This window comes from Taeniopygia guttata, chromosome 2 (genome assembly GCF_048771995.1).
Source record: "Taeniopygia guttata chromosome 2, bTaeGut7.mat, whole genome shotgun sequence".
Lineage (NCBI taxonomy): Eukaryota > Metazoa > Chordata > Aves > Passeriformes > Estrildidae > Taeniopygia > Taeniopygia guttata.
The window spans coordinates 123,498,996-123,526,482 of NC_133026.1; the positions used below are offsets into that span (position 1 = coordinate 123,498,996).

Below are 27,487 nucleotides of genomic sequence, written 5' to 3' on the forward strand. Positions count from 1 at the left end.
TACAAAGAAGAGCTGCTTCTCAAACACTGAGTATGTGAACTTTAGACTGGAGACTGAAACCTCTCAGCTGTAAACAGCAGAAAGGGAGACAGCATTTAATTCCTAACTAAAAATTTCATCTGGTGAGGTGGTACACTTCAACAAGTGCATGAAAGTGGCCCTTCATGAAAAGGTGGGGAGAAGCCCACATCCACACATGTCCCTCTGCTCAGGGATTACCTAGGCTGTTGCCAAGCACAGGAATCAGTCTTAATTCCCTCTCCCAGGCCAAATGGATACTAGTCCTTGCACAAGACAGATGGGCTGAAATTCCCTGCACAGCTTCTCTGGTATCCAGTATCGCAATGCAACATAGCTCTTCTATTACATTTAAAGTCTTTCCCAAACATGCAAAGCCATTCTGGGTTTGTATCAATCCAGTTAAAAGAGTAGATTAGCATGAAAATATCTTTTAACATTAGGCAACACAGCTGAAGCAGACAAACCAGAACACTTTGGATAATAATGGGATATTTTTTGTGTGTGTGTTTGTGTGGGGCTTGGTTGATTGGTTTGTTTTTTTTTGGTTTGTTTTGTTTTTGGTCTGGTTTGGTTTGGGATTTTTGGGGCTGGTTGGTTTTTGTTTATTTGTTTGTTTTAGAGGGACATCAACTTGGAGATGGCAGTATTTCTTACTTTTTACTGATTTCAGCTAACAAAAAATGGCTTTTCTGCTCATCTATACTTCAGATCTTCTCAGTATTAGATTACATTAACCCACTTCAAGATCAGGTTATTCATTAATGGCTGGGAATGCTTCTCCCAGCAGAAGGCATTAGCTCACTTAGTTCATTGCCAAGTTTGTGTTTAGTTTTATGTCCAGAGAACATATTTATAAATGGCATTGGTATACTGGAGATGATCACAAACAGCCTTATTTACGCTTAATTTTTCTCTTTGTTTAACTTGCCTCTATTTATCTGACCAAGAAACATTTTAAAGAACAGTTTATATTCCAGTGCTTTTATTGTGCTTCAGTCTACTTCCCAGAGCCCCAAACACTTCGCATGGGGAAGGTGGAACATATGTTTCAAAAGGCTGCTGGCTATTCTTCTTGAGAAGGTTTTGTCAACCAAATCAAGAAATTACCCTAACAATCAACTAATTATGGCCTCCTATTATTTTCCGACATGATTTTTAACCTATGGGCCTGATACAGCCATATGTTAGAATACTTCAGATTTTAGGAACGTGGCAATAGAAACTCTGTGCAGAGAACCTTGGGCTTTCATTTTTCTTTCACACAAGTTTCACCTTTCTTAGGTTCTGCTTAATCATGCAGAGCTTATGCTAATTTCTGCCTAAAAATTGGTCTCTAGTTAGTTATGGAATTTCATGCAAGAAACCTACCTCATCTTCTGTAAGAGAGGGATCTTCCTCTCGAGACTTGTAAGACACTGAACTAAGCCTCTGTAAAAAAGGAAGAAAGAAAGAAAATAAAAGGCTCATTACCCATCAACAGTGTGAAATCTATAACAAAACCTTCCCATTATAATCAATGCATTATATCTTATGATCATTTGCTCTCAAGTTCAATTTTACACAGCTAGTACCCCCACTATTCAGAGTGCTTCTCTGGAGATAACAGCCCTGAGGTTAGCAAAGCTTTTTAATGTATCTGCTCTTGTCCTGACCTGAAAAGGGTAAAAATAATGTAATAGTTAAAACAAATGCTGCACCACTGTATTCCCTCCTTTATACCTCTTATGAAGTATCTGCTGAGGCTTCTGAACAATTAGAAGTCAGCTCTTGGAGTACACCAGTTGCCCTTTCACAGGATTTTCAGATATGCTTTTAGATGACAAAATAACAATACCCAGCTGACACCTTCTGGATGATTGTTACCCTGCATTCTGTAGATCCTGGACGTGCTGCATGGGAGCGCGGTGTCCTCCACCCCTGGAATGCCGTCCCTGTGCAGAGGTGCTCAGCAGCCTGGCCTCACAAGCACTCAGACCTGCTGCAGCCCACCCTGAGCTGGAGCCAGGCCACACAGCACAGTCGCTGAAGGATGGAGTCTAATTTCAAGCATCTAAAATGTTCTGTGTAAAACAGGTCAGGAAAAATCAGGGGGAAAGCATTTTTCTCTTATGAAAAATGCCTCTGGACCTTTACAGCAACAAAGACCCTGCTGCTACACAGCAGCTGTGGGATGCCTCCTCCCTGGGCCAAGAAGGCTTTGCTGGACTCCTGCTCCACAGTGATTCAGAGGGAGCCTTCCAACACTGTAAAAGGCTGTATTTTGGCCTTTCACACAACTTATCCATGTAAAATACTTCGTACCACCTCCAGTGCAAGCCAACATGGAGGACTAGAGCTATTTTTAGCACAGTCAATAAAATACCACTTCCAGGCATACAACTTGTTTTCTTCTTTTTTTTTTAATTTGTTTTAATCAGAGGCTCATTGTGATACATTCTTTCCTCCTTCCATTTTCTTATTGTTTTTACTTCTGGTAAATACCAAACTTCACGTTTCTGGGCACTTCTGACAGACCCTGGCCCAAAACACACTGAAGTTCTGCCTGCTGCACCCGAAGAGCTTCCCTCATACCAACAAACTCCCTCGCTTCTTTATCACTGATTGGAGAACAGTGCTCTTTAACTCTGGTTTGTTTACTCTTATAAAAACCAACCAACCAAAAAAAAAAAAAGGCAAAAGAAAAAGGAAAAATTCAAATATATTTTGGCCTTGTACTAGATCTGCTTCACTACAGCAACTTAGTTTAGTCGTTCCTATCTGCATCTTTTTGTGCTGGGGAGTAAGCTACTAATTTCATCCTCGCACATTAAAACAAGCATGTGCTCATAAAATTCTTCAGTGATTTTTCTGTCATCAGTGTGTCTATAAGCACCATGTGTCAGGACCCCTTCTACAGTTTCCCACTCAAGTACTGATAAATACTCCAGGGTGTTTGCCATCCTGTGCTGTTTCCCTGACACAGCATTCTTTCTTCTAAATGTGAAGCTTGTGACACATCCGTTTTGGAGGATATTGTTATCTTGGAAACTTAAATCCCACTTGCCCCTAAACATTTTGTACCTAGCAACATTTTAAACTATGCTGAAACCTCAACAGTAGCAACACAAACAACATGTGTCCTTATTTGCCTTCCTCTTTCCTTTCCTTCCTCAACAGCACTTGATATTTTGCTCTTTGGCTCAGTGCTGCTCCTGACTTGGGCAAAAGAACAAGAACATTCTCCTCTGGTGCATTTGTAAGAGATACTTTGCCCATCCTCAGGCTATGCAAGGCTGAAATCAGATGGCAGCAGCCAAATGGACACACAGATAGCATTTCTACCAGTGCTCACTCTGGAAAGACCTGGATGAAAAAGGAATTCATACTTCCTTTTTAAATAAAAGAAAGAACTAAAGAAATCTATTCTGCTTTTTCAGTATTATTAGAATAATGATGTTCAAGGTTTTGAAGGTGATAGAGGCCTGTAAGAGGCCTCATGATATTAAAGGTTTCTTTCATCATCAAGTCTTTCCACAGGATTTGGCTGGGTCACAGCCAAAAACCAGTTTAGGTAAATTTTCATCTATTGCTGCACACCTGCCTCTTAAAAGGATGCTTTGTTGTTTTCATGCTGTTATTACAGGAATGGTCTCTGGTTTGGTCCACCTAGTTGTCTCCTAGATTGGAATGCTTCAGGGACTGGCATGGGCTGGGATCTCACCCTCTTTTAGATGGTGAGACTGTAACAGCTTGGACACAGTCTGTTCTCTCCTTTTACCTGTTGGCAGGTACAAGCCTTGGTTAACAGGTGCCTCCCTGCCTGTCCCTTCTTTGTGCCCTCATTATAGTGAGGGAGACTTGCATGACATACACACAACCTCTGTCTTCATCAGGGCCAGGGCAGAAGGTTGAAGAGTTTGGGATACAGATGTCATGGTAAACAAAGCAGCTAAGTAGACTCATAGAAGAGGAAGCAAAACCAGAAACACCTAGGGGGTCTACCTGAAAGAGTTATTAGTGTAATATACATTTCCATGAACATCTTGGTTTTGGTTGCCACATCGAAAAAAAAAAACCAGGAATTGCTCTGCATTGCTTGAAGCAGCAAAATACAGGGAAAAACTATCATCATCACAACAGAGAAACAACCCCACAGCCCCCTCCCCACACAATGCCAGCAATAATGATATTTATGTATTCCATCAATTACCATCTCCAGCTCTGCTGCAGCTGTAGCTCTCAAGGACAGGACAGGCACACACCTCGATGCATAATGCATGTACCCAGCAGCGAGCACGGCAATGAACTGATGCTGCCCAAGATTTAACTCAGGGTGGCTTCAGCTCTGAATAAATTTTAATTAGACAAACACCTTTTTTCTGGCACTTAGGGGACTGCATGTGTCATCTCTTGATTAATCCTTCAAAACCTGAACCATTTTAATCAATTCCCACTCCTGGCAGTTACTGACAGTGCATACACGGAGTGCTGGGGAGCTACAGAGCAGCAAAGGCTTTTCCTTTGTATTGGTGCCTGGGACATACAATTACTTTCTGCTAGTCTTTTCACACCTAGTAGGAAAAATGTCACTGTTACACTAAGCTGTTTATCTAAAAGTTTAATTAGAAATTACTTATGGCTGGAATGTGGGAGAGGGGAATGGTGCTGGATTATTGATGACAGTCACATCTGAATTTTTTACTTAATGAGATCACTGTTGTAAAAACGTGCACTGAAGAGTCTTGCTGAACAATTTTTATACTGCAAGAAGTCTTCAGTTTATTTATTTGGACTATATTGTGCTTTACAAGTTACATGGTTTGTTATTTATTTAACAGGATACTCTGTTGCCTTCTTCCTGGATTACTGAAATTCTTCAAATAAGAGAACAACCAGAAACGAGTAACAATACCTCAGCTCTGCTGTGATTTTTCACGTAAATGTTTACATTAAAAAGTCACATTGCATCTTAAGAATTTTTTTAAATTTTCATCAATACCTACCTAATATTATTTGATGACTCAGACACCAAAAATCTGCTAAATCTACAGTTCTTTCATTCCAATTAATAAGAAGATATCTAAACATTCTGAAAAATGCAAACTCAACATTTTATGAAACGTCTCTGCTATGATCTGAAAGCATCCTTAAAATTACTTCCAATAAAAAACTACAAATGTGAAAATAAACTGTTGAAAATGTCATAATTCTATATTTCAAGGAATTCACCACAACTTGTTCAGCAAGCATAAGCTGCTGAGAAAACTTAACTTTTGGCTGTGATTTCAGCACTTAGAAATTCCTTATATTCCGTTTATATGTGATATACAGAATTTGACAAATACAGCTGCAAAAAGCCTACAGCTGCAATCTCTTTCTATCCCTCCCTCCTACAGCAAAAGACAAAGTGAGTGCCTAACACTTGCACAGCTAAGTCAAGGTGGCCCATCGAAAGAGGCACATCTAAAGTAAGGACATCCACCAAGGATGCCCCCCTCTCTTTTTTGTAAGTTGCAGTTTCATTGAAAAAAAAGAAGAGGGGGCTTCAGAACAACATGTAGATGGTGACAGAGATACCGTCCCTTTGTAATAGCTTCCACAAGTATAATATGTCAAATAAAGAAGCAGAAGCCTCCTATGCAATTTCTGGATATTATTTGGGAAAAGCCTTATGTAGTGCACAGCTGCAGTCAAAAATACAAGCAGCAATAGAAGGAGCATATACCTCTAATGCAAAGATTCTACTACACATTACCATATTTCCATTTACAGTCTTGCTTCATCTGAGTCGGGTTTCTTTCTTGTTATTTTTTATTACTGAAAAATAAAATCCTCTCCCACCCATATGTTCTCCATCATTATCTGGCTGTTTGATGAGGACAAATATTTGGCAGTATTTACCTTTTCTGGTTTACTCGCTCCTTCTGTCACTTCTTTGACTTCTTTTTCTTGCACATTTTCATTTTCGTCAAGAAGTTTCATGGGTACTGGAGGGGGAAGCTCATCCTCTACATCTGGTATGTTGTCAAGAGGACTTTCTGAATTTGCACTCTGGCGACTCTTCTTATTTCGGTCAACAGATGCATATTCTGCTGACTCAATTCTGTTCTCAGGAATCTGATTCTGACCTTCAGAAACTGTCAGTGAAGTCTTTGATTTGCTGTTTGAGTTCTCTTCCATGCTGACTACTGCTCCAACATCTTTAATTTCCTTCACAGTTTCATACAAGCAGTCTTCAACTATGTTCTCCTGAGAGGAGCTGTCTTTCAAGACTTCATAAGGCCCTTCCATGCCAAGACCTTGATCATTTTCTGCATTTCTAGATGAGATTATAGTTTCCATGGGGTTGTTAGGGGGAATGCTGGGTAGTTCCCGGCTCTGGTGACATTTTATAGACTTTCCAAGGCTATCCTGTTGATCTAGCAGATCAGATGTCTGTACTTCTTCATAAGGCTGGATACAGGCAGCTGTACTGTCTTCAGAAAGAACTAAAGAAAATTACAGAGAAGTATTACAAACAAAGACATAACTAAAAGGTGTGATTTACATCACTTTGCTCTCTACATCACTTTGTTTTTGTGACATGCTGGAAAGGATAAATGATACTAATGCCTGTAAATGCCTAGTGATTAGTATGCTTTGTTAGTTCAGACATTTCTGCCTACTGGTAAAATTCCTTTACTCTACTGGTAAAATATCTTTCTCACAACATCTAAAATAGTCTGTACACCCCCAAGTCACATTATATGGCAACAGCATTCACTATCAGAACAGGAGGTGGGAGGTTAGCTGTGCATGGATATCCAGCTGCCTTGTACTCAGTTTCACTGAATGATTACAGAGTGCTCAGTAGTCTCAGATGGGAAACAGGTGGGAGGCCTCAAACCAAGTGCCTTAAAAAAATCCTCGTTAGATTTTCTTCTTTGCATTTCCCCATTCTCTGGAATCAAAAGGAAAGCGTTCCTTCTTCCTCCCTGCCATCCTTCAGCTTGTTTAACATGCTGGCCCAATTCTCGTTGGGATTACACTTCGCCCAGCCCTCCCTGCACGCTACAGCAGAAGCTCTCACTGAGGGCTGAGCCATACTTCTCTTAGTCTCGCAGCACATAATGTTGGTTGACAACCTACTAACGAGCCGGCCATATGCACAAGAGAGAAGACTAGACTTCAGAAGGTAGTGTCAGGCAGAACATGTTGTTTCAGGTCCCAAAAGAGGGCTACATGCCTTTGTCACTAGAGGGTATTAGGGACTGAAATGTATGGGACTTCTCATCTTACACCACACGTGTGACATTTGCATGCATTCATGAGCATATACAAGCATGTTTCAAGCATGGTAGGTAACTTTACCTCACACTTTTTCTTTAAAAAATCACTTCTGAATAGCTTTACTTTTCCTAGTACAGTTCCTAAGGCACTATCTCAACAAAAGTAACCCCTTCTTCTGTGTCTTTCAGTGTGTTTGACATGGTGACAGAAGCATTGCCAAAGCAATCAGTGCCCTTGATTTGGTGGTTGCCATGGACATTGCTTTCTCTTGTGTTCAGGGCATGCAGGCACAGTCAGCACCTGCAGGGAGCCATACCCTGACTGCAAAACTCAGGACAGAACGGGAGGTGTAAGATGATAATCACTGTCTGAATGGGAGATGGGAGTTTTGCCTTTCGGGTCTTTGATTCTAGGGATTTCTGTGCTGTGCTGAGCATCCTTACAGAACCCAGAAAGCACAACCCATTCAGGCTGGAGGGGATTATCAAAATCAATGAGAGCTTAAGTTTTTTGTATTTTTGCGATTATGGGTGGTAGCACAGAAGGGGTTGGTGTAGCTGAAGGGTTGGCATAGATAAGACAATGCTGGTAGGTTGGGTAAAGGAAAAAAAACACAGCATTTGATGGTTCTTCTTCCATAACCCTGCCCCTGCTTAAAAAGCTAGCAGAAACAGTAACAAAAAGAACTATTAATAAAAAGTGCATAAAGTATAAGTAAGAAATTAAAGCACAGGGGTTCCTGTTATTCAGAAGGGCTGTTATGCAGGGTGTAAGCTCAGTATAGTATCAGACAGTCTGAAAACTGTCTGCTGGTTGACAGCACACCTTTTAGCAGCAGCTCTGACAGCTGCACATGTGGTGACTCATGGCAGAGAGAAATACTTCCATTCTGCAGGGCTTTGCTCTGCACATCAAGTCCCTCAGGGAACCACACACCCACATACACAACAAGCCAATGGATGGGAACAGCAATTAGCTGCAAAAACAAAGTTTAAAAATTACTTTGGATACTTGTCTCTAAGGGGTAAAGTCTGAATAGCTCAGCCTCTGGTTGCAGGAGATGAGGAGAGAGCTGTAAGTTGGAATGCAGCCCCTGGTGTTGGTGTTGGTGTTAGTGTGAAGACAATAGTTGGCTCTCAGTGGCTCTGAGCTGAGAGTGCGTTTATTTTTAGGTACAGCTGAGTAAAATATTTTCCAGTGATACTTCAGGGTGAATAATTTTGAGTGTTCAGCAAAGCAAAGACTAAGGAAAAAAAAGGAAGCCTATTTATGTTACCCATTTTCTAAATATAAAAATATAAGTGACAGCACAGCACAGGACTGTGATCCGAAGCTGTAATCCTGGAGGAGGACCTGAAATATTTCCACAGCCTCCTGAAGCACTTTTGAAACTCAAAGGTGCAGCTTCATCTTCTGGTTTTATCCCAGTTCCATAGCTTACCAAGATTAGGGAAGGTCTCATTCTCTGCCTGATGACCTGGTCAATCTGCAGGTATGGCTCGGTGACCCAGACCTGGCAGGCCAGGAGAGGACCTCAGCACCTCCCAGTGTTGGCTGGCATGGAGGACTGGGAGCAGGGGCGTAGGGCTGTGCCAGAGCACACCCAGGAGTAAAGTGGAGAGGCAGGGATGCAGCCTAACCGCCTGAATCTCCATGAGATGATCACCTCCACTGACTTCCCAGCAAGGCAAACGACTCCATGGCATTTTTAAACTTGGTTGTAAGTTCTGTGTCATCTGGTGTCAGATGTGCAGAGGTGCCCAGAGTATTCTGACAAATGGCTGGCCTGTGTGCTTGGAAAGCTGCTGGCTGGAAACCTGAGGGATCCCCAGCGAGCAGCTGAGGTGGGAGCTGTGAGCCCCGGGACAGTGCCACTGCTCACCCCCACGGAGGGGCTGCCACTACTCACCCTCACCGTTGCTGAGGGCCCCGTTCTGTTCACTGTTCGGGGGAGGCTCCGTAACCGAGCTGGTGATGGAATGGCTGAACACCTCCTTCTCGGAAGGCTGCAACACAGATCAGAGACCGCGGGATCAGAGTAAACCTTCACATGAGCACATGCACAGCGCATTTCATTCTCATCTCCGGAGCTCTGACCCACGGGCGTTATCGGCAGGAGAAGCAAACCATGCCAGCTAGATTAAAGGATTTAAGTGCCTGTGTATACAGATGTTAAAAAGAAATAAATGCCAAGATGTCCAGAGCGATGTCCTTTTCAAGCTTTATGGTAATGGACATTACTATGGCTTTAACCTGTGAGAAGCAGCAGCTGACAAAGGGTATGCTGCCCTTTGTACCCTACAATGTACGCTGCCCTTTGTACGCTGCAAATGGAGTCAAAGAAAGGCTGGAGTACAGTGGTGGCAGAAAAAGTGCAGATTACCAGGATCTACACAAGTTTTCCTCCTCTTCCTGTTCTGCAACTTTTAGTTTCCCATTCTCAACCATCTTGAAATTCCTGAGCAATTTTCTAATCTGTTGTATTTTGCAAGGAGCTTGGTACAAACCAACCACAAGACAGACAAAAGCTGCCAGAAATAAATACTTACCACATTCATCAGATTTTCATGATCTCCATTCTGATTTTTGGCCTTCTTTTCCCTTAATGAAAAAGACACATGAATTTTTACTAAAAATTATGCTAATATATGAATACCAATCATTCATAGACCTTGCACTCCTGCAGGGAACAGAACTATGATTCACGATAATATTGAAAATGGAATAACTGAAAATTATTACAGGAATTTGTATGAGCTCTGTGTGAAAACACTATTGAGGCAGAATGGTGATAAACATAACTGAAGAGATACAACAAACACACAAAAACCTTCTTCTCACTCAGTGTAAGATCACAGTGAGAAGTGACTGATGATAATTACATTAATGTAAAAAATTATGTAGAGACAGGACATGGGGGAATGGCTTCAAACTGAAAGGGAGTAGGTTTAAATCAAATATTACAAAAAAATTCTTTACTGTGAGGGTGGTAAGACACTGAAACAAATTGCTCCAAGAAGCAACTACTGGTGGATGTCCCATACTTGGCAGTGTTCAAGGCCAGGCTGGATGGGGCTCTGAGCAACCTGCTCTAGTGAAATGTGTCCCTGCCCATGACAGGGAACTAGATGATTTAAAATCCCTTCCAACCCAGGCCATTCTATGATAATAAAAATATTATTTTTCAATTTAATTATATCTGAAATTCTCAGATACACATTCTGTTTACAGACTACTTAGGGAGTCCCTTAAATTGTGTCAGTAAAAAGTGTGTATCCTATGAGGAATTAGAAAAGGCAAAAAAAATCCAGATAACTAAAAATGCTAGTCAAATTGATAATAAGTATAAGCAGTTCAAAAAGGCATACAAATTTTACAGCAGCAGAGGCCTACATTTTTAAAGGAATTTCCTGGGTCCTTCATAGGAGTCTAAGTATGGATCACATTTCGAGTTTTTATCATTTGGGAAATATACCTCTTATTCAGAAATACTGCAATAAAGTATAAGTTTAAAATAATGTTCGTCCTTCCCCTAGATGAAAATTCAAATAAAAAGGTGAGAAAATATTGACAATATGAAATTTTTGCTTTTTCTTAAGTCTGCAGTGAACTGTACTTCCACATTAGCAACTGTTAAAATTCTATCTAATTGGGACATAACAAAACAGCAGGTGAGCATGCACCAATGCAGAGCACAGAAAGTTAAAAGCTGAATTTCCTCTCTGGAAGTTTATCTGACTCTAATATTTTAGAAAGAGCAAATTTTATTCAGTTTTCTATGTCCACTTTTGAAGAGTAAGCCAGGACTAAATTCTGCACAATTATATTTATGCATAAACAACCTGCCCTACAGAATGACCTGAAACAAAAGATATTAGGCCCAAACTAGGAACACAAAAATTTATTAAAAAACATCACCAGGATATTTCAGGCAATGTATCTCTGTAACTGCAAAAATTACTCAGTGGTTTGACCCATCTTTCTAGAGATGTTTCAAACACTGGTGTGTTACAAAACAAAACACAGACTTACAGAATCATTTGAGTTGGAAAAGGCGTTAAAGATGATACACAGTACCTAAATGCAATGTCTGTGGGCTAAAGAATATTTTCTACTTTTAAATAACATCTTTAAAATTCTACTATTTTTTTACACAGATATCACAGGAAACTGTGGCAATAAGAAGATACTGAAGTGTCAACTTACAGTTTACAAAAGTGTTTTTCCTGAATCACCTGCAATTACATGTTCTAACTTAGGCTTTTTAGGGTTTCAACCAACTCTGAGACCTGTTTTTGCTCACAACTGTTTTTTGCATGGTGGGCATTAAATACATCCTGCTGAAGAATAAAGCCTTCCACTGTAGACACATCCTGTGCCAATACAGTGCATTTTATGGCTGCACAATTTCCTCAATGTTCTCAAAGCTGAAGGGGTGAAAGCACATGCTCCATATAGGCATATGCATCCAAACTGCAGATTTTGCTGCTCTACTGGAATTTCCCCCTCCATATACTCGGCTGATTCAGTTGTGCTTACAAAATCCAGCAATATGGACCACAGCAGTCCCACTCCTCCCCGTGAAGGGTCTGACTGGTCTGGCCTGTGGAAGGACACCATGGACAGACTGCAGTCAGCAGGGCTCAGCTTACAAGTCATGAAGGAGCCTTGAAATGTGCATAAACAAAGTCAGTAGAAGTGCCTGTATTGGTGATATTGAATCCTCTTATGGAGAAGAAAATAAGGATAAGGTATAAGGCATTAATTAGTATCTCTGTTTGATCCTTACTCACTTTTGCATGAAAGGCAAGATCAATACTATATTCCCTATACTTCAGGAATGGCCACAGCAAAGCTGAAAGTACACAATCACCTCTCTTTCCTTTTTTACCTAGACTTTTTTTTTGTCCTGTTTAGCCCACCTAATATTCTCAGCTTCAGTTTAGGGGTGTGACCTGCTAACACTCAGTGTGTCTACTTGTGCTCCAGGCTTCTGCTTAGAGGAATAAACCCTTAATAAACCCTAATAAAACCACTGAATAAACACAATTGTGTACTTCCTTCACAGCAAAATAAAAATATAATTAGATTTTAGAATGAACAGAATTGTTCAGACTGAAGTTTGCTCTGTTTTTCTTTATTTCTGTACCTCAGTCCTCAGTATTTTCTGCTCACTATTTATATATGAAGCTATGTCCAAAGTGCATCAAGAACCATTAAGCCCTGGAGCCTTACCCATTGCAGCTGGAGCAAAGGAAGATGAGGAAGGTGAGGAACAAGAGTGTTGTCATGGCTGCCAAACTTCCCCACAGGATGACGTGGATCTGCCCAGTGCCTAAAAAAACACCCCCTAGCCCCATGGTACTAGCAGGAGCTGGTATCACTTGGGGTTGAAGAAGTTACTCCTTGAAGACTGACATCTGTGCTGCATGCACCTTCTGTTTCTGCAGAAGGAAAGAAAAACACCATCAGAGGTTAAGAGAAATTTTGAAGATAATGAATCTGACAGCTACAAGTCTGGCAGGAGAGATTTTCAAATCCAGATCTTACGACAACCAGTTTCAAGTACAAGCCAGCCAGCCAAAGAGATATTCAGCTACATTTCTGACAGTAACATAGAACACATTTGTCAAATATTAACGCAAGCTGTTACCTATCTACAATCTCAACATGAATAAAAGGTAGTACGACATCTCTGTACTTGGATTTTCAGGAGATTTATAAATCTGCTTTGAGGGCCAGAGTAATCTATTGTGTGGTTATATTTGCAAATTTCATTGAAAAGTGAATTTTCAAATCCAGCTACAACTTCTGCAAAGTTAACAAGACAGAAGAGAGCTGCAGCAAGCATTCACCTCCTTCCCTCTCAGTCTCTCCTGCCTGCAGGGGATTCAAGGCTTAAAGTGCAGTGACAAAGAAACTAGGTAAGTCTTTGAAAGGAATACAGCAAAAACCTTTCTCGCAGCAGATAAGATACAGTCTAATTTCTGTGTGACATGCTTATTTTCTCAATAGTGTATCTGGAGAGCAACATCCTGAACTTTCTTTTTTAGCTTCTCCCCACGTGAGTCTGAGAAAACAACAGAGCAAAGTAAACAGGGTGGTTTTAAAGAACTTCAAGAAACACAACTTTTGCTACAGCACAGCAGCCCATGGGGAAGACTCCTGGATAAACCTTATTTGTGACATATAAGTTTTGGTATACTATATTCTAAAATTCTGTACATATTTTTAATGCAATACATTGTTGACATGGAAAAATTAAAAAGAAGTTATTGATTCTTCACTGCTGAAAGAATGAATTCCTCCATAATTTGGGAACAGGTTATGCAAAGCCAATTTGCAGGCTTTCAGCCTGACTTGATTGATAAAACCTGAAATAGAATACAATGGCTAAGAAATGAGCAGATATATTTTAGGATTGAAAAAGTAGCACAAATATAAGATTGACACTGTCTAAAGTCACTAATAACTTACTTTAATGCATATATTTTAATAGGTTTTTTTAAATAGGAAATATGTATGAACATATATTTATTTTTTTACAGTAAGAAGCATCCTTTATAAAAACAAATTCAATTAGGGACTAATATCATACTTGTATACAAAAACATTTCACCATTTTGTTATTAAAATCTTACAAGAAAATAAGATTTATTTCCAGAAAAAGGCCGTTCAGATCAAAGTAAATCTGGTGAATCAGAGAAGATACTTAGTTACATATAACAACTAAGTTATGTGACTGGGTAACTTGGGAAACTCTTAGAAGCAACATTTCTGTTCCTGCATAAAATAGACTCATTCATTTCAACCATGCAGGATCATGAACACCTTCATGAACACTTCTGAACACCTTCCAAGAAGAATCTTACTAATTTATCCACAGTGGATAAAAGCTTTAAAAAAAAACTTTTTCCTTTAGATAGTAATGGCATTGGATATAAGTCAAAATGGGAAGAAACAAACAAAAGATGGAAAAAGTTGCTGATCCTGAAAAGACCAATATCAAGGTGTAGTTATATATATTTAGTTTGAGCAAGAAACAAGAAAGCCAGACATTGTGTAACGTCTCCAAACCCCTAAACAGACAGGAAGAACAGGTGCCACACACCTTGCAAAGCACATACATCTTACTGGTAGTCTTGAGCACTGACACCCACGAGCCAGCGCTCTTCAGTGATGACCACTGCCAAGCAATGTGCCTCTCTGTTATCTTGGCAGAGCCTGGAAAATTAAACATTCAAAAGCAGCGGCAGATCACTCTAAAAATTACGTACACAGCAGATGACAGAGCCCGGCCTCATCCCTGTTTTAAAGCCCAGGTTGGGTTATTTCTACTGTGAGTCATAGTCGTAGCACTGACTGTGAAATGAAGAGACCTTAAGGGAAACTGAATCAGGTTTAGTCAGGAGAAAACTTGGTGTAATGCTCACAAAGACCTCCGCCATGTCATGCAAGGGCACAGTGCATTGGTACGGATTCCTGTAAAGGTGATGGACAGTCCTCATCTAGAAAACATTACAAAGCACACTGTGCTGGCTGGCTTAACTAGCTAAAAAGCCTTGTTAAGATGGTTGGATAGAAAGTACTTCCCCTTTAAACTTTTCTTTTTTGTGAATTTTCAAAGACATTTTCTGCCCTGCTAAAACTGAAAAAAAAAAATTATTAAAAATCTTTTCATTTGTCTTCAAAACCCCCTAATTTTATTTTTTTCCTTGAAAAAAGAAGATGAAATGAAAATGGAATGTAAAAACAAAGGAAACTGAACAAAATATTTTTTCAGCATTTTTGTTGTCTTTTCTTCCTTGGTTTTCCCAAGAAATAAAAAGAATGCAAATGAAAAAAAGAAGTTTGTTTTTTTTTTTAATGTTGAAATAAAGAAGATGAAATGAAGAAAGAAAGAAAGAAAGAAAGAAAGAAAGAAAGAAAGAAAGAAAGAAAGAAAGAAAGAAAGAAAGAAAGAAAGAGAAAGAAAGAAAAAGAAAGAAAGAAGAAAGAAAGAAAGAAAGAAAGAAAAAAAGAAAGAAAGAAAGAAAGAAAGAAAGAAAGAAAGAAAGAAAGAAAGAAAGAAAGAAAGAAAGAAAGAAAGAAAGAAAGAAAGAAAGAAAGAAAGAAAGAAAGAAAGAAAGAAAGAAAGAAAGAAAAAAAGAAAGAAGAGAATAAGGATTTAAAGTCTTTTTCTTAAAACAGAAACACATTTTTATTTTCTTTTAGAGCAGACACAGACCTGTCTTGAAAGATATTTAAATTATTTCTACTACTGAATTCATAATTTTGTATCTACTCTGAAGAAGGGTACTATACTCTCAGAAGACTAAGTAACGTAACTTAAGCTAACACTGTAAGGAAAGTGTTCTAAATATATATACTTAAGATCTCAGGACTTTAAATAAAAATAATATTTAAGCTAAGGAAAGTTAAGGATACATGTGGAGCAGCCCCATGGTAAAGCTGCATCTTTGAAGGCTTCAGTACAGAGTTAGGAAGTGTTGGGATGAGCCGGAGCAGATGGAGCTCAGACTGAACTTCAAAAGGAGTGAGATCAGACACAGTCAGTCAATGAAGACTTCTATGTGTCATGTCAGGAGTGAAGCACAAGACTGATGCTACACATGAGGCATCCCACCAGGCAGAAGCCAAAGCAGCAAAGGGAATGACCAAGGCCAGAAGATGTAGTTAAGTTACAGGAAACCAGCCCAAAATGCTTTGATGATATGCTGAGAGAAGGAGGTCAGAAAAGGACAGAAAAGCACAGTGGCACTTGAACCAGGGGAGGCGACTGCTGCAGACACCTGTGCAAACAGAACAGAGAAATAACTAGGAACAGACTGATGAAAGGTGAAGCCCTGAATGAAGGAAGCTGAGCAGGCAAAATGTGACCAGGGATTCCTCTTAGCTCTTTGAACAGCAGGAGTTTACCATAAGTGCTTAAGGACCTAAAATCTGCTCAGCACACATGACAACCAGAAGTAAATCTAATTATAACACAAAACCATCTCAGCCTTCCACTACCTAAAGGGGACCTACAAGAAAACTGGTGAGGGACTTTTTTAAAGGGCATGTAGTAACAGAACAAAGGGAAGTGGCTTTAAACTGAGAGTAGGTTTAGATTAGATCTCAGAAGGAAATTTTTTTACAGTGAGGGTGGTGAGGCACTTTTTTCTGAGGTTGCCCAGAGAAGCTGAGGATGCCCCATCCCTGGAAGTGTTAAACATCAGCTTGGATGGAGCTCTGAGTCAACTGTGTCTAGTGAAAAGTGTCCCTGCCCTGGCAAGTGAGTTGGAACTGGAACCTTTAATGTCCCTTCCAACCCAGGCCATTCTATGATTCTATGGCTCTAGATTCATCCTCTGTGGTCCCTTATCATGTAGTGACATCAGAGGGCTTACTCCTTCTGGTTAATGCCTCCCAAAAATGAGGCTGAAATAATATTCACCCAGGCTGGTGCCTTTAACACAGGAGAGCTCCTGGAATGCTTGAAGCTGGACCAGCACCCATCAGCTGCCCCAACCAGTCCTGGCCAGAAACCTGGCAAAGACATACATTGAAAACACAACTGCCTGAACTCCCTCTGCTTCCACTAGGTGACTGCCTGGACAAAACATCAATGCCTAAGACCTTGGATTTAGGACATTCTCCAGAGGCTAGCTTTAAAGAGAAACTTATTTGAAATCGTAAGGATGGAACAACAAGCAGCTAATTTGTAAGAGCTCTGTGACAACTGAAACGATTAACTCCTGCTTTTACAATAGAAAGTGATATCGTGCTGCCCCCTGGTGAATCTCTCTGTTCGGGGTCTGGGATTTGTGGCTCTTCCGAGGGTGCTTCAGAGTTCGGTGCAAACTCTGCTGCTACAGATGGAGTTCACATGGGGCCCTTCATCTGTCAGGCTCAAAACAGTCCTACCTCCACCCCTGGAAGTCTGTCAGACTCAAATAGTTCAACCTTGCAGACACACACTGCTGAGACAGAATAATGTCAATGGAACTGTTTGGGGTTTTTAAAATTATTTTCCTGTGTGACAACCCTTTAAAGATAAAGATTTCTTCCACTGTACCCTTTTCACAGAACTCTGCACACAAGTTGTTGGGGATGCTGAACTCTTAAAGAGAATAACAGAGAAAGGCCTAGAACATGAGGGTAAGAAACCTGCTTATTTCAACTATGGCAAAATTTAAACAATAGTCTGCATTCACATTTCAAAGTCACTATCAGTTCAGAAAACGAATCTTTACACTATATTGGATAAAATTTCTTCTTCTTGTGGGAACTTCTTGCTTTTTAGACATCAATATTTGCCATTATTGAAATCCCTATGATAAATGATGCCTGTAGCCATCCCTCAAAATTGCACTTAAATGCCCAATTACATTTGTGGTTTCATGACAGATATTTTGTTGCATAACCACACTTTTATGGTGAATAATGTGTTATTTTTGCTTGCGGCTGTTGCAGGGATAAAACAGAACTGAGGTAGTTCAGGCTGATGTGATTATGAGGAGAATGCAATTTTGGTTCCAAAAACCTGTATCTGGAGTGAAGCAGATAGCCAGGCTGCAACACTGGGGAACACATGAAGCATAAATTTTAACTGGCAGGGAAGCTGCTGCAAAAGTTTGGGGTGAGACCCGAACACCTTTGAAGATTAGCATCCAAAAGACCCAGTGCACTTCAGGTCCAGGATCTTCTGAGCAAAGTCCTGCCTGAGTTTATGGTGCTACATGTAAAGGATGTGCTTGTGATAGACAGATGCCATGCTTTGGTATCCCGGCAGGAGATGGCAGCGTGTGTCCCTCTCCCGCCACCTTCCCCTTGGCTTCTGGGTTTAGAGCAGTTTCATTCACATCCTGCTGCAAAGAACAGTCGGCCCACGCCTTCCAAAGGGAAAAGAGTGGGAAATGTCAACAGCTTCACTTCTCTGGGTTTCTTAATGAATTATAGATGGAGCGTAGGCAAGAGACTAAATTGTTCTGACAACTGAGTGGCTCTGAATGTGAGAAGCCAAACGCGACAGGACAGGAGAGACTCAGGGAGGCTGTGGGGATTGCGGCTCCCTGTCCGGGGCTGTCAGGCTGTGTTGCACTGCCCAGGTGCTTCATGTGCTCACCCCTGAGCTCTGTCACAGGACTCCCTTGTGACTGCTCAATCTCCTACTGCTCTCTTCCCCCTGCCACCCCCCTGGCTCCCAGTGCTCTCAGTTATCCACTGCTAAACTGCGAAACACATCAGGGCGACGGATGGTTTAGAAGATCCCCTCCACCCCACAGCAGGCCTGGCAAGGAGCGGGAAGAGTGGGAAAGAAGGTTGGAATTTTCATATGAGATTTTTATTACTCTGGTAGCAATCTCCCAGAGAGCTGTATTAAACCAGAAAATGGGGAAGTAAAAGATATGTGGACCCACAAACTGAAACAGGAGCTGAGAAGTATGAAGTAATGTCTTCTTGTCAACATCCAGCTGCAAATGCTGTCATTCAACCACAAAACCAGACCAGAAACCAGGGCTGCAACAAACAGGCAACAGTAGAAATTGTCCTGCACATATGACTAACACCTCTCAATATAAGAGCCTTTCATCTTCTGTTTCTCCAAATCCTGAAAGTACACTTTCTCTATGAAAGTGACAGCATCCTACAGGAGACCAACGGACTTACCTTTCTCCCACTCCAGAAAATTCCCTCTGCAACTTCAGACCCAGCTCAGGCACCAGCAGGCACCAAGGACAGAGCACACCCCTTATATGTGGCACCCTCAAGCCTACCCTAAAGAACACATCTGAAGGCAGGCAATCCACAGCTCCTGTACCTACAACAGCTCACACTGAACTACACATCTCATTTAGAGAAGAGGAAGGACATGGCAGATGCACTTTGCTCGATCCATAACCGTTTCCATGTCAGGACTGTTTTCTGCATGCAAATACCACAATGCTGGCAGGAACATGCCATTTGTGCTCCTGAAACAGCCCTTAAGTGTAGCACTTTGCTCATCTGTGTTAAAATGAAATCAAAGCACCATTCCTTCACCCAAGCAACCCTCCTTTAAACCTCTTGATTTTAAATTGTATATTTTTTGACCTTTTCCACTATGTGGCCTAACCAGGCTTTAACTGCAGAGTAGCTGGAGGCAGCTCCTGAGTGTGTCCATTCTGTAACTTTGCCACAGTTGGTGGATTTCTGACAGCATAACCCGATAAGGCATTACACACATATTTTATGACATCATCAGGGCTGCATTTCTTCTTGTGTGGGCAAAATACTTGGGTCAAACACTTCAAAGTTATCTTCTACCATAAGTCCTTCTTTGGAGCCTGTCTGCAGAAGCTGGTAGGAGTTGTGCTTTAATGAACATTAAGGATGGGTCCATTGCAGTAAATTAAGCATGTTGGAGATAATTGTCGTGTACAGCCCAAGCTCACAGTCTCATACTGTCTTATCCTCCACAGAATGGTGGTTGTATTATCTTCCAGGAGTGACCAGAGCTAACTCCTGAGTGCTGTACGGGATTGGTTTTGGGAAAGAGCCTTTTGACTTCAGCCAAAATTATGCTTCAGGCCGTTGTAATTGGTAAAATCACATCTTTTGTGTTTCATACTGGGCATCTGATAACAGTGGGTCCTTTGGACCTTAATTCCCCTGTACCAGAAATCCTTCTCTTCTCTCAGTACTTCTCCACACAGGACACGTTCAGTTTTCTATCCACTCCAGCTCCTCTTTCTCTCTCAGTTCCCAGTCCTGTTTGCTGCCTGAGGCAACCACCTCTGCTACAGGTGACAAACACTACATTAACATATCCAAATAGGAATAACCTAATAAAATAAATACAAAGATGTCAAAATTTTATCAAAAAGAGACATTTCAGATAATTCTCAGGCATTGCCACATTAAAACAGATGATACTATGGAACAGCCTGAATACACAAATGTGATCCTTGCTTTACATTGGTATTAAGTGAACAAGAGCAATTGCAATTAAATGCTTCTGGAGACAGTAGGTGACAGGACTGCTGTTTGTACTGAGGTGCTGTCTGCAGAAAATTTCCTAACATCACAGTGTTACTGGAGTCAAGATTGTGAAGTTTCTTCAAAGGCACTTAAAAAACCATTGCAAAACATATTTGTAATTGGTCAAATTGCTGTTTCTGCATTCTGCAATTGCTTCTTTTGGCTTCTGTCTAAATGTAGATCCAGTACCGAACTACACAAACCTGAAGACCAAGATCGCCTTTCTCCTGCAGTACCTTGAGCATGTTGCTTTTAGGGTTCCTATGCACTAAATCAGGACAAATACTTTCCTACAACAGGTTACAGCTCTTCTGGTGGTGCAGTTGTGTTTTGAGCTGCTTGGCTTGGGAGCACCCATTTCTGAGAACAGTTCAAGACAGACACATCTTATTCCAAGCTGTAAGGACCAGATGTACACATAATTAAGGCCTGGTCCTGAAAGCCTGATGCTGGAAGGAATTACTGACATGGACTGAGCTGCTCTTGCAGGCTGTCAGACGAGCCTTGCAGAGACTGTGCATGCCATAAACCTTCAAAATAGTTCATGATTCTGCTTTGCAAAGCAGCAGAATAATAAGGTTCTGATCTAATGTACCAGTATCTACTTCTTCAGAAATCATGGCTGGTTTATCAAAGGATGTGCATGCTCTATAATGCAAAACCAGATCTAAGACAAAACCAAACAGTCCCAAACCACTGGTCACTTTTAACCCCTTCTAAGCCTGAACACCTTCTAGAGAGAAACCAAGTCTCCCTGAACCCATCTATCCATGGCACTGCAGAAAAATTAAAAAGCCTCTTGCAGCAGTAGAGGCTGATCTATGCCATAATCTGCATTCATACTCCAAGCAACTCATTCATGCCTTGTCAGACCACATTGCCTCAAGGTTAATATATTCAAAGTTGACCTGACTTCTTCTGCCATTCTTTCCTTTCTATTCCTACTAGAATTCTAGTAAGTGCACACAAGCCTGCAGTGCAGGCAGCCTCTCCTCAGAAAGAAAGGAATCTCAGAAAGTGGAAAGTCAGGAAAGTTGTATGAACAATTACATGTGTGAATTCATGGGTCCACTTCAAGACACTGGAATAGTTTTCTTAAAATGCTGGAGGATTTCTGAAAATAAGAGATGTGACTAGCATAGTTTCATAGCAAGCTGTAAAACTACATTTAAAAAGAAGGTGAGCATAATTGCATGTGAATGTGATTACGTCTCCGTGAAACACAGTCTGCATCCTGGGGTTAATACATACATAATTATGCACCTAACCTGTCACAGAGCTATCACATTTATTTCCCACATTCACAAGGTTTTTCTGTGTATAAACTATACACTCACAAAGCTCTGCCAAACGCAGCTTCCATTATAAATCAGGCCCTGAGCAAAGAGGTTTGCAACCAAAAATTTAAAGCTCACAAATTAATTCCACAGTGGCTAATCAGGTTCTCTCCATTCCACAACCAGCAGTACAAACCTCCCCAAGCACAAACATGGAGAAGGGGACTGCTGAGGCCACAGCTCTCAAATGCAGAGCACTGGCTGGGCTTGGCCAGCTGCTGAGGAAGAAACCCATAATGAAGCCTCTGTGCAACAGCTCCTAGGAACAGCACCACATATTTTCCCCAGGCTTTAGCAGCCAAATAATGACTGTCTCAAATGCGACAGCAGAAAAGCTTTATCTGCTAAGTGACCATGCCAAAGATTACAGCTTAATTGTAGCATTATTATGTTCTTTCCCACACCCCCACAATATCCCATATTGCTTTCTGGCTGCAGTGAGGTAATTAGACCATGATTACTGCATACTTTAGAGCATATAGAAATAAAAGCTGTCTTTGTGTTTTCCAGCTCTGACACAACTACTCCTGATAGCTTTGCTTTTCCTGGAACTAGATGCTCTTTCATATTAAACAAGGCCTGTTTATAATTTCACTTTGCTGTTTATGTAATTCTACCATGCTAAATCCCCTTTCAGCTTTTGCAGTGCAACCACATTTCAAGCAACCTTTTTGCTATCTCAGGTAATAATAATGGAAACTGAGAAATTTCCCCTAGCTTGGGAAGTAGGCAAACACAGAGCTTGTCTCAGTCATCTGACCTAAAAGACCTCTAAAATCCACGGCAATTGTATTTGTTCTCACACTGGTGTTTGAATCAGGCCACGAAACACAACAAGTAGATGGTACTTTTCCAGACGCTACTTCCAATTTCCAAAGGACCCCAACTGTATAAAATTACAGAGGACTGCAAAATATGCAGCAGCAAAACACAATGCTTTGATTGTCCCCAGTGAAATATTGCTCTTTTTTTTTCCCTAAAAAAAATTTAAAAAGAGAAATTTAAAAACAGACTTCTGCTTAGAATGAGATTTCACTTCTGTACGTTTACATTTCTAAAACCAGGCTTTTGTTTACTCGGATGCTATCTGCACGGTCCCACCTGTGCATCTCTGTTCCCGTCACAGGAGAAGACTAAATGGCCCCCACTAATACTAAACTTTCAGATTGCTCAAATTTTATTACTTATAGTGAAAATAACTCTACCTAAAATGAGAAATTAAAAAAATGTCTTTTATCCAACTGTCAGGGTGCTACAGCCTTTTAATGTGCCTTGAGTGATATGCATCCACAAAATGAAGCACATGAAGATCATCCCAATTCTTTCAAAAAGTAATCAAAATAATTTTAAATCTAAACAGTCCAGATAACTGACTGACAATGCTATCATAAAATCTATGGATATAAATGTCTGGAAGATAGAAGTGTTCCAGAGAAGCGAAGTGATGGTCCTTAGAGGTAGAATACAAAATAAACCAGAAGGGCCTGCTATATTTAAGATTAAGTAATATTGAAACAAAAGTAATTACTGAGAATTGTGTGATATCACACAGCAGGAGAGGCAGCCATGATTGAACTTGGTGACAAATCAAATTGAAGAAAACAGTTTACCTTAAAATGTGCTTTGTATAGGTATAGAGTTATTTCAAACTCAAATTTCATTTCACTTTAATTGATTCAATAAAATAATTTTTAACTTTTTAGCCTTTGTATGTCATTAGTAATGTCAGCTTTTGTTAAGTATTTGGTGCACATATGCAGAGACTTCTTCATTGCTGGAGATGGTCCCTGTCTTGAAAAGTTTACTTTCTGTCAAGATAAGACCAAGAGAACACATGAAAGAATCCCTGTCTAAATTGGTGGGTTTTGAAGAGTTCTTGCAACTTATCCAGATACTTGGTGTCAGGTATCTGACAGTGCCGCTGATCTTTGTTTTCTCTGAGTTGAAAACACAGCTATGTGTTCCTTGAGGGAAGATGCCACCTTAATCTTGTAAAAATAATCTAAACTGGCTGCCTCTATGCTCTACATGATCAGGAAAGACTCATTTCTTCCTGTGGAGAGAGGGGTACCTTCAAAGTCAGCTGTGAAGGTCATTCTTCATCTCTTGACAATCCAGTGACCTTTCAGACACCTAGAATTAGGAGAGGGGGTATCTATAAATCATGGGAAAACCAGAGGAGGTTAACGTGCGCTGACCCATTGGGAAGGGTCTCAGATGCACTCCTCTGAGCTGACCTCCTTGGCTGACCCATCAGACCAGACAATGTGGATAACTAAGCCTTTGGGCAGCAGGAGCAGCCCTGACAGACCACACCTTTTCACAGCCTCACGCTGTGGTACAATTTCATTGCAATTTCTCACCAGCATACTGACATCGTTCTGCCTTTTCAATTGGAAGCAGAGCTGGGGTAAATGAAAACATCACTTGCTTTTGACAATCCACAATATCCTCTGGTTTCACTTCCCCACTGAACCACAGGCAATGTCCTGCTTGGCACATGCAGCAGCATGGAGCAGGGAGGCAAAATCCTGTCTTGCCCCCACACCAACATTGTGACACATGGTGCATTTTATCCACCTTCTCTCCTGCTCTGGAGAGTGAAATATAAAACCCTGGGCTTGACCCCAACAGACCTAGGCAGCAGAAACTAATCATGAGTCCTGCAGGAGTGATCTACGAGCTGGGTACCACCCCTCAACACACCCAACCCCCTTACTGCTTCATCCTGACACACAGCAAATGCAATTATGAGATCTAATCAAATGCAACTAATGTAATTCCGAAAGTCGTCACAGCTAACGAAAACCAGGTCTTTCCCTTCTTGATTTAATTGAGATGTTTGGTTCACACACCGTGGAAAAGAAACCCTCCATAAAGCTTTATATGAATATTGCATTTACATATCCAGCCTGTCACAGTATTGGGCTCTTTTTACTGACTGTAGGATATTACATGGTAGGAAACTATCTGTGAAGGGAAATGGACTTCAGAAAATAAATACTTTCTCACGTTGTTTCAAGGGAAATCTCCAGTCTGAATATTATCTGACTACCACTTTGTAGCCTGAACTTGGCATAAAAAAGCATTTCATTAACATAAATAAATCATGATCCCTAGTAAAAATACCCTCCTCTTGCATTAAAACAAGAATCAGAAGACAGAATTTGGCCTATAGCTTATAAACTCAAATTTGTTTAATAAAAAATGACTAAAGAAAATCCCTTTTCCCCCCTTTCTCAGTGCGCTCTTCTTGTTGCCTGTTGGCATCGGTTTTTCTGCAGTTTAAGCATCACTATTGCTTCGAGACTTCCCCTGCCTCTGTGCTTTCCTGTGTATTATTTTCACAGGAGGCTCTACAATATGGGCAGCACTGCAGAGAGAAAGATAAATACATCGTGCCTCCTGCAAAAAGTTTTGCTACTACCTTGAGTTACGAGCTGCCAAAGCATGATGACAGAGAAGCAATGGCTGGTAGGCAGGATAAGCAGAGCGTCACATCACTTCATGTAATCAATAACCAGCTGGGCTTTGCTTCTTCCAGGTTTCTCTGCTGTGCTGACCCAAATCATTACTTTTTCCCCACAGAACGTAGTCTTGTTAAGGTTTTGAAATAGAAGACTAAGTCTGAGATTTGATGAAAGCCTGTCAGGATACAGGATAACTGCTCTCCAGAGACAGGAGAGGCAGTCAAGACACACCAGGTAAGAACAGTCTGTCACCAGTGATGTATGAGGGAAGAGCAGATAACAAGCTCAAAACTTTTGTACAACTGATCAGCCGTAAGAACATGTCATTCCACAGCAGCTGGAAGAGTCTTCCAGCTGTGCACATGTGACCACAGCAGGCACTGGAGGCTTGGGCCCTCGTCCACACGCACGTTCACCACAAAAGCAGGTCCTGTCTCTGCTCCTGCATGGCCAGGAATCCTCCACCTCTGTTATCCTGCCTCCTCTTGGCACCTTCACCCACCCTCTGCAACCCACTGAAACTTGTTCTTCCTTCCACAACTGCCTCCTCCTCCTTTCCAAAGGCCACACCAGTGTTGCCACAGTGCCACAGCTCCACGAGCTGCCATCAGCTCTACACCCACCTTGAGGCTCAGTGCTCCTAGCAGAGAGCACAGCCACCCTGACTGTTCACTGAGTATTTCCCATCCTGGGCAGCAGCTTTCTGGTTTATCACTTCTCCTTTGGATTATTTTTTCTGTAATAATGTACCAATCAAACACCCACACAAACTCTTTTTAAAACTACCAGTACTGATAATAACATTTATTGATTACTTTGGTTATGGCCTATTAGTATCAGGATACCCAAATGGTGAAGAAAGGGCATGTCAGAAATACAAACAGCAGATGCCGAGAAATATATGAAAACATTCTCTCAGAGAGAGAATGGAATGATAGGAATTAAGCAATAGAAGAGCTCACCTAAAATGTGTTAAATAGCCTTAAGCACTACACCAGACACATACACAATAATGAACACAGCTGAAGAACATATACAGCTACAATACACCACATCCCACCCAGTAATTTCAACAACTATTTATTTTTTACAATTTATCATTACATCACTGTTATAACACCCTGTTCAGATTCCATTTTCCTGAACCAAGGAATCTAGATTTCATGTGCTTTATTCTTTGAGAAATGTGCCATGCTCAGGCCTCTTGTAATACCTTCTGAACATGGTTCATTTTAAAGGATAACCTAATGCTATATGGTGAAAAAAGCTTTTTCATCTCTTTTCATCACTTCAGGACATAGTTTTATTGCAAAGCAATCCAATTCTGCAAAAGGAAACAGTTTTCAAAGAAACCATTTGTAAGTCAAGAGAGTGACCATTAGTTATTGAAAGCTGAAACATTTACAGGTTGATTTGATGGCAGTGACTGTAAATTAATTTTTCCTTTTGTTGAAAATTTTTCTTGACTGCAATGAACTCCTGGCAAACTGCCTGACGAACAAAGGTCATTTACCTCTGCATTTACTTAGATTCAATATCAAATTTATGTGCTACTTTCAGAAAAAGCAACCATGTCATCCTTTTAGGGAGTCCTTTCTGGATTTTCAGCTGACTTGAAACGTATAATTGCAGACATTAGTCTGGGGCAGCTGCTAAACCACACACTTTGCTAAGTATTTCCATGAGTCATTCAACCAAAGAAGAATTGTAAGACTTAGTTCATCTGGAAGAAAGCAAAAACAACAGAAAGACTCATCATGCTACCCCAGTTTCACATGTATAAAAATAGCAGAAGGTGCTAACAGATATTATGTGGGTAAGAATGAGAACTAGATTGGCATTGGAGAATTTATTCTTAGAAAAGCCCTCCTTTTGGAATTGTTACAGGCATGCACTGACCCAAATAGATCATGGCTCCTATCATTCCCTAGTGCATGTGAACAGATAAAATGCTGACATGCACCAAAAAGGTTTGGGGCAAAAAAAAGGAAGCACAATCTGCACGGAAACTGCCAAAAAAAGAAAAAGCACAGCAGCTGGTACACAATTGCTAATAGGCAAAGACAGCACTGCTGGCAACCGCAGGTGAAGTGAAAGAAAGGAAAAGGCAAAATGATGTTGGGAAATGATGTTGGCCCAAAAAGATTGAGAAAACAAGCCAGTTACCATAGGGTACTTACTGCTGTCTCAGGACAGTCATTTCAGCCATTTCAGGATGCACAATTTATTTATTCCACTGGGCTGGTGCTGCCCAGTTATCAAGCCTCAGGGCCGCTGACGTCCCTCTGGTGCAGCTTTCTGACTTGGCTTGATTGCCCAGGGGCTGTTTTGCGGCTATACAGATAAGGCAGGACAACTGGGAGACCAGAGATCAAATCCACAGTGCGTCTCACCAGCTGAGTTACAGAG

The 27,487-nt window shown here is 40.8% G+C and overlaps 1 protein-coding gene and 1 long non-coding RNA gene across 11 annotated transcripts in view; one reads left to right on the top strand and one right to left on the bottom strand.

The window, feature by feature from the left end:
• The window catches only part of PAG1 (phosphoprotein membrane anchor with glycosphingolipid microdomains 1), a 111,488-nt gene that overhangs the window by 10,049 nt on the left and 73,952 nt on the right, over positions 1-27,487 (bottom strand). For 8 of the 10 annotated variants that reach the window (XR_003958943.4, XR_003958942.4, XM_030266366.4 and 5 more), the window contains 5 exons: positions 12,505-12,713; positions 9,819-9,870; positions 9,179-9,275; positions 5,902-6,488; positions 1,390-1,449 (listed from right to left, as the gene is read on the bottom strand). Coding sequence is in view for 8 of the 10 variants with exons in the window: in XM_030266366.4 (XP_030122226.4) it covers positions 1,390-1,449; positions 5,902-6,488; positions 9,179-9,275; positions 9,819-9,870; positions 12,505-12,629 (921 nt within the window). In the remaining 2 variants the exon portion in view is untranslated. Of the gene's footprint in view, positions 1-1,389; positions 1,450-5,901; positions 6,489-9,178; positions 9,276-9,818; positions 9,871-12,504; positions 12,714-14,380; positions 14,883-27,487 lie in introns of those variants that run through there. The other 2 variants (XM_072924786.1, XM_072924787.1) reach the window with 2 other exon arrangements.
• Positions 12,765-13,551, top strand: LOC140682441 (uncharacterized). The gene is made up of 2 exons (XR_012054208.1): positions 12,765-13,193; positions 13,323-13,551. It is a non-coding gene; the product is annotated as an uncharacterized lncRNA (long non-coding RNA).